This window comes from Sciurus carolinensis, chromosome 4 (assembly GCF_902686445.1).
Source record: "Sciurus carolinensis chromosome 4, mSciCar1.2, whole genome shotgun sequence".
In the NCBI taxonomy this organism is placed as follows: Eukaryota; Metazoa; Chordata; class Mammalia; order Rodentia; family Sciuridae; genus Sciurus; species Sciurus carolinensis.
The window spans coordinates 55,099,057-55,106,538 of NC_062216.1; the positions used below are offsets into that span (position 1 = coordinate 55,099,057).

The following is a 7,482-nucleotide window of genomic DNA, read 5'->3' on the forward strand; positions in this document are numbered from 1 at the left end:
TCCCCATTCCTGGGAAAGAGCACCTATCCTTTTCCATGCTAGCCTGGCTGTGTGGTACCGCTCTTTGTGATACTGCTCCCTAAGGGTCACATTTATTTCAGGTTGTCCAAGTCCCTTTAGGAGAGGGAGATAAAACCCCAGGCCTCACATTCTCTGCTCAGTCTGATTTCAAACGCTCTGGGCAGTTCACAGTGCTCCCCCTAAGTCACTTGTACTTGTTAGGTCATTATTCGAGGGAGCCCCTTTTCCTTGACTCATGTATCCTCGTGGAGGAAATTAGTGTATCTGCCCTGCTCTGTCCCCAGGGACGATGTCTCTGATCGGTCAGTGTGGAGCTGCATCTCCTGCCTATAGAGCCACAGAGCCACGTGCTGTGGGCTCTGCCCCTTCCAGGGCCGGGTGGGCAGAGGATGCCTGCTGGGTGGGAAAATCTGATTAAACCCACTGCCGCTAAACCTCTCAGCCAGGTCTTCCAATCTACCTTTTATCCGTACTAAAACATCTTGATCTCCTTCGTCTGCTAACAGACCCAACTCAAGAGGGAATGCTATTTTTTGGACCCCTTGAAACTCCAGTGCTGTGAGCCTCTGGGCCCCTGCTGTCTTTGGCAGTAGGACCTTTGGGGGTCAGGGTGGAAAGCCTCCCAGAGACCTGAGAAGCTTCAGAGCTCCCCAGTCTCTGTCCTATTTCCTCAGATGAGTCCTCTTGTTGGCGTGATCTCTTTATTTCCACCTGCAGAGGCGACTGGGACTCAGGAGCCCTGAGTTCTAGATGTGGATGTCTGATTAGGACTGTGTGGCCTGGGACAGGTCAGCCCCTCTCTGTGGGTTTCCTGCTCAGTAAAGAAGGGTCTGGACTGGAGACCCCCGCCCCTCTTATCTTTGATATCTTCCTCATCCTGGACTGAAATCCTAAGTCATAGCATTTTTCCTTCCCCACTCAATTCCCAGCAAGTCGAGGAGCCCGGGTAGTGGGAGGGAGAGGGTGGGAGGAGGGGGCGCTTGGAGCTTCCCTTCCTTTCCAGCTGGGAGATGTCTGGCCCCTTGGTTCAGGCTGGAACTCCCTCCTCGGGCCACACTCTCCCTCTCCGCCCCCCCTGCCTGCTCCTCTGTGACAGATGGGTTCCCCTGCCCCTCACCTGGCCCCATCCATCTTGCACACCCCCTGACTCCCCCATCTGGGCCCTCCCTGGCTCCCAGAGGAATATGGAAGCAAAGGCTGGGGGAGTGGGTCCTGGGAGGCTGCCCGAGTTAGCTCACTTCAGTTTCTCTGCTCTCTCCCCTCCTCACCCTCCCCTCTCCATAGCCCAGTCCTAAAAGCAAAGGAATGTTCTGGAGTTTGGGAAGGATGCCCCCACCCCCAGGAGGGAGGAAGGGGAGGAGGCAGCTTCGTCCTGTCAGTGACTGAGCTCTAAATAGAACACAGCGGCTGTGCTGGGGGAATGAAAATAAACAGCCCCTCTGAGCAGCCCTTCCTAGCGGTCTCCGGATTTTCCTTCTGGTCCCTCAGTCCAGGGCCATTTCCCTCCGCTCCTCTCCTTTCTTCTTCCCTCCCCGGGCAGCCTGTACCTCAGGGGTGGCAGAGGAGTTAATGATACTAGGGCAGGCTGTGTGGCATTAAGGAACTTTCTTTCCCTCTCTGGGCTTTAGTGAAGAGAGCAGCCAACCCCTCCACTGAGTGGAAGGATCTGGATCAACTCACAAGTAGCTGCAACTTTTTCTTCTGTAGAAAAAAGTTCTTATCCCAATGACTCCCATGTGGGATAAACTTAGAAACACTCTCTCTCTTTAAAAACATGACCCCAAATTTAAGGGTCAATCTATGGTTAGGTTCACATTACACTGGTTTGCCTTTGGGGGAAATTCTCAGACTCACCCCAGGGCTAAGAGTTGCCACTCCCCCTCCCTAGTCACTGAGGGGTGATCCAAGGTAGCCATCAGGAAGGGACTTCCTTGGGATTCAGGAGTGGCTGGGTTCTTGCACATATTCTGAATAATTTCAATCCTAAATAACCCATTCTGGGTCCCAGACCCTTTGGGAGCTGAATTATATGTGCCATCTCTGGAATTTAGCATGGTGGTCTCTCCAATCTCTCTGGTGCAATAAGGACTGAACCAGCAAACCCCAGAGGACTCTGCTCTCTGCCCAGTGCTCTGAGATGGAATCACAGACCTACTCTTGTACCAGAGGGAACCCTAAGGGCAGGGGTTCCCAAAGGTCCAGAGGAGGAGCTGACAGAATCCCTAGAACCTGGGCTTGTACCTCTAGCCCCTCAAGCAGATAGATGGGAAGATTCAGGAGGCAGTAAGAATACTTCTGGGTTCCTCACTTCAGACAGACAGGGGCCAGGGGCTCCAAGTGCCCATCTGGGGGTGCTTGAACTGAGACTCCGCACCCCAGGAGGGTAAGGGAGTATGATGGAGTCTCCTGGCCTCCCCTCTCCTCTGTCTCCAGTCTCTTCCCTCTTTTCTTTCCTTCTTTCTCCTTTCTCTCTCCCCCTCCCCCTCCTCTCTCTCACAAAAGCTCTCTGTACACAGCCACTTCCTCTGGCTGCTGTCTCTGAGCCCAGACCTTATGAGAACCATATGGGGGAAAGAGGGTGGAAGAGAAGGGGGTGGGGGAAGCTGGCTGGGTCCGCCCCTCCTGCCAGCATCTTTCCACTGCCCTTGGGCTGTGTGCATGGTGGCTGGCACACTTTGCCCCAAATTCCCCTAACTGGATCCTGGTGGCTGCAGTGACTGTGTCCCAGTCCAGAACTGGAGGTTCAGAAGGATAGATCTGCTCAAGAGCCACCTCCCTGAGGTGGGAGTACTGCACAAGGGTCACGAAGTGACCTCTTACCTATCTCCTGTCTTTCCCCACCAAACTCCCAGCAAAAGCACACAGCCGGCGCTGGGCACGTCTGTGGCAATGGCCCCTTCTCCTAGTGTGGGCAAATCCCCTGGAATGGGAGGCTTAGCTGGTTGGGGGAATATGAACTGCCCTGTCCCATGCCTGCCTCCTTCTCACCAGTCTGGAATGTTCTCAGGTCGAAAGGTCTTTGGTCCACTGGGAAAATGCTGTGGGTTTAAAAGCAGTGTTTGTGTCCAATGGGTTCCAAGTCCAGTTATGTGAACAGCAAGGCTCTCACCTAACAGGAAAGCTAGGAGAACCCAACTAGTTAATCAGATGCCGACCCCACCAAGCTGTGTGACCATTCAGGCCCTGTCCCTTTCCAGCCTCAGTGTGCTTAGCTGTAAGATGTGGGGGCTGGACTTGCTTATCTAAAGACCCTTTTCGGTGCAGACAATGTAGGAATTTATGACACTGGCTGGTGTCTTCTGAGGGTCTGCTCAGATGTCCTGGGAGGTCCTCATAGGAGATTTCTTCTGGAGTTATCTATTATCAGTCCTTTCCTGGAATTCCTTATTCTCAAACCCCCTTCCCTCTCCCCCTAATTCCCAGAGCCAAGAACCAGTGGGCAGGCCCTCAACTGCTGCCCAGGAGTCAGGGGAGGCTCACAGTGGGCTCTTATCGACAGCCAGGTTCTCCCTGTAATAAGCCACCCACCCTGGGATATCTCCCTCAGGAGAGGCCAATGAAGGCTCCTGCTCTGGACAAGAGCATTTGTGCCCACAGCTGCCCTGCAGACTGAGCTGTGAGACTGGGGGTGGGGTGGGACAGATGGATCAGGAAGGAAGCCAAAAGCTCCACTTTCCTGGAAAACTGCACATTAAAGTCCATGAAAGAAAAAAAAAAAAAAAAAAAAAGCAAAGGGTGGGGAGAGGGGCATAGAGTCTACAAAAACAGAAGGCAGAAGTAGAGATAACAGGGTGGAGGAAGGCTTCTCAATGAGGTAAACAGAACTATTCACAGGATTGCCTTTCGACTACTCTACTCTTTCTCTGCACTGAGAAGAGAGTCCCTTTGCAGACAGGGACTTTCTCTGGCTCTTTGAGCCCCAACACTAAGTGTCTGCCAGGCTTCCCAAGGTGGAATCCTGGGGTCCCTGAGGACTCATGTGAATGGTACCTGCAGGCTCATTCTGGAGGAAAGAAAGGGTCCTCAGTGGGAATGTAGGGGATGTTGGGGAGGGAGGACACTGCCACAGTGCAAAAACAATTGGCTCATGTCTTTTGTTTGTACCAGGTGACAAGCTAAAAGGCAAAAGGGAAATTTTGTGTGGAAAACAAATGAGATTAGAGGAGTTTGGGAGGGTGAGGCTGACCATGTACATGTTTTGTTTTCTTTCCTTTTTTTTTTTTTTTGCTTGGCTGCCAGGCAGAAGTGGTAACCACTGCTCAGCTCTTTACTTCTTTGGGGCCTGCATCCTGGCAGTGGTGCACACCTGTAATCCCAGCTGCTTGGGAGGCTGAGGTAGGAGACAGCAAGTTGGTGGCCACTCAGCAACTTAGTTGAGACACGCAACAACTTAGCAAAAACTTGTCTCAAAAAAAAGGGCTGGGGATATGGCTCAGTGGTAGAGCACCCCTGGGTTCAATCCCCAGTACTGAAAAAAGAAAAAAAGAAAAGAAAAAGAAGGAATCTTTGCCCACTTCTGTTGAAGAAGATCTTTTTTTTCCTTTTCCATTCAGAAGCCAGGTGGGGGAAGGAGGGCACCATCCAGATCAAGATTATGTGGAGCTAAGAAATATGTCTGGCTGGGGATTCAGTCTCACCCCCGCTGATGGGCCATTGGGCTCTCAAGGAATTTCCTTGCCTGCCTTGTCCATTATCCCTATGGGGATGTGCACTCAAGCTGTAGGCCAGGTCAGTGTCCTGGGAAGAAAGAGGGGGCCCTTCCTCTAGGGAGGGTTTGAGATGGGAAGGTAACCTAGGAGTCACATCTGCTGTCACTCTGTCACAATATATTCTCACCAAGAGTTTGCCCCACTCTCTCCTTAGAGTGGCGTCAATGGGAATTAGCCATGGCTGGAAAGCATTACTTGCCAAATCATTCTAAGATGTACTGCAAAACCACCTTTCGATCCCCCCCTTTGCCCCCCTCCCGCTTTCTTTCTGCTTTGACTATGTTAGGATTCCCTAATCCCCACCAACAGACATACAGAGACAACTCCCACTATGTGAGTGCACACAGCTACAGGAGCATAGTGCACACCCCCCACCTCAATCTCAGGACTATCGTTGTGCAGCTCTGCCTGACACAGACCCAGCTCAACTATTCCACACAGCAAACAATTCTCCAGAACTGAATGGGCTGATGAATGCCCAGGCCTGCCGATCCTTAAACACCGGTGGACACTCAGACCTGGGATACAGCAACTGGTGCCTTACTGGCATTGTCATATTCCTGAGTTGGGATTGGACAGACACATTGCCTCCACCCCAAGGCACACACGCATGCACACACCCCAGCTGGGGAAAACTCAGGCCAGGCGGCCAACGTCACAGGCTGACCAGTTGTGTCCTGTCAGGAAGCGGACAGCCTCTGAACTCACCCAACCAGAGGCGTTACTGTATTGTTCTGGACACAATCGAATAGACGGGGCCAGTCCCAGTTCCGAACAAGGGGTGGTGGAGAAACGATCGCCACTGGGGTCAGGAGGACGAGGAAGGGGAAGCGGCTTTTAGGCTAGATCAGGACAGGAAAGCAAGGGGTCGCCCCTAAGACCAATCCTCAACTCCACGGCGTGCGTGGAGATACGAGCACGTGGTCAGCGCAGGAAATCGTGGTAATGGGAAGGGGTAGCAAATACTCAGGAGGTTGCCGGGACTTAAGATCCCATGTAGGCGGCTTGGGCTTGTGTTGCGGAGCAGCGGCGCTTGTGGCCAGTAAAGCAAGGGCCGAATGAGGCCCTGGTTGAGATGGGAGGCACGCGCCTCCCTTCAGTCGGGTTTCTTTTCTTCGTAATCCTTGCGTAAAGTCAATCAGAAACAGTCAAAGATCCATTTATTTCCAGGAAGGTAAAGAACAGGCAGGGGCGCAGGACCCAGCACAAGCTTACCACACACATGCATTCAGTGGGAAAGGGACCCAAGAGGAATCGGAATGCCGGGGTCTCATTCAGAGTAGAGCGCCCGCATTCCAATAACCGACTTTTCTGAGCTCATTCTCCCGCCTGCCCTATGCAAAAGGGCTGGAAGTCGGGCTGGAAGGCCCGGGGAGTGGATAGAGTATCCCCGGTTTGAGAGGCAGGACCGCCCGGTAGTGAGGAGACTCCTGCAGTACCGTTCCAGACGGGCCGCGACAGTAAGGACCACAATTACCTACTGGACCCGGGACGTCGATCTTTCCTGCGCCCCTTCGGTCCCCATCCTCTTCAGGTCCCTAAAGTCCCTTACACTACCCTAGGCTGGAAACAAGGAGCACCGGCGTCCTGCCAGCATGCATTCCACTTCACCTGTGCAGGTGACCCATGGTGCCTCTCTCTGGGGCGCACCTGACTGCACAAGCCTCTTCCTCCCTCCAGGGTCCCGAAGTCCCAACTTTCTCCCTATTTTTCCAAGCTTTCCCGCTCAGCGCTTGGACTCAGGCCTGTCCTGGAGTCTCTGAAGTGGCGGAATGGCCCCCTTCCTCCTCCTCCCGTCTTGCCTGCATTCGTCCATTCGTCCTCCCGTCCCGACTCGTGCCGGCGATGTAGGGTACTCACAGGGTAACGGTGCCGTTTGGCAGAAGGCCAGGCTCCGGAGGCTCTGGGAGGTCCCCGCCGCCGCACACCACCCTCCTGCGTGCCGGGTTTGGGGCGCCGCCGCTCAGTCCCTTGGGCCGCTCCCCCGAGCACTTGCAGCTGCGGATGGGGACTGGGCAGCCGGGCGCGCCCCGAGTCTCGGGCGCCAGGAGCAGCAGCCACGGCAGCAGTGGCAGCAGCAGGCGCGCGGGCGCCCCCCGCATCCTGCGTCCCCCAGCGCCCATCAACCCATCGCCCCGCGGGGACCCACAGCGCTGGGGCCGAGCTGCGCGCCGGCGGGAGGGACCCGGCCGTGCGGGAGGCGTGCTCAGCGGGGGCCCAGGGCGCCCGAGGGCGGGGCGGGGGGCCCTGGGCGGAGGCAAGCCCTGGGGTCCCCGCCGCCGCGCCCCGGGGGCATGTCCGGCTAGCGCCCCGCCGGGGAGGACGCGGGCTCGGCTGTCAGCGCAGCGCGGGCGGCCCCCGGCGGCGCGGCCCGAATTTCAGCTCTGGGGCTGGTGGAGGCCCGGCCCCTGCGCGTCGCCTACTCGCTCAGCGCTGGGCTGGGACCTAGCGGATTGCGCCGGGATCCTGCCGCCGCCGCTGCCGCCGCTACTCCGTGCCATGGATGGAGGCAGCTCGGCGCCGCGCAGCTCCCGCCGCCGCCAGCCCCCGCGCTCTCCCCTCCCGCTTCGGCACTCCGCGAGGCCCTAGCGCCTCCAGATGCTCAGCCAGGCCGCTGCCCTCATGGCAGTGTGAGCTGGAGAGCTGGCTTGAGACCCCCATATGTGTTCCCTGTTCCCGCCCTGAACCAAGACTCCTCTGCCTCCCCACCGGTTCCCCTGGGCTAGGACCCTTCCTCTCCTCAACCCGTCTC

General features: G+C 56.0%; 1 protein-coding gene across 1 annotated transcript in view; it reads right to left on the reverse strand.

The window, feature by feature from the left end:
• Positions 1 to 7,252, reverse strand: part of Adgra2 (adhesion G protein-coupled receptor A2) — a 38,551-nt gene extending 31,299 nt beyond the window's left edge. The window contains exon 1 of the mRNA XM_047548958.1: positions 6,591 to 7,252. Coding sequence (XP_047404914.1) covers positions 6,591 to 6,853 — 263 coding nt within the window. The 5' untranslated portion in view covers positions 6,854 to 7,252. The remainder of the gene's footprint in view (positions 1 to 6,590) is intronic.
• Positions 7,253 to 7,482: the final 230 nt, after the last annotated feature.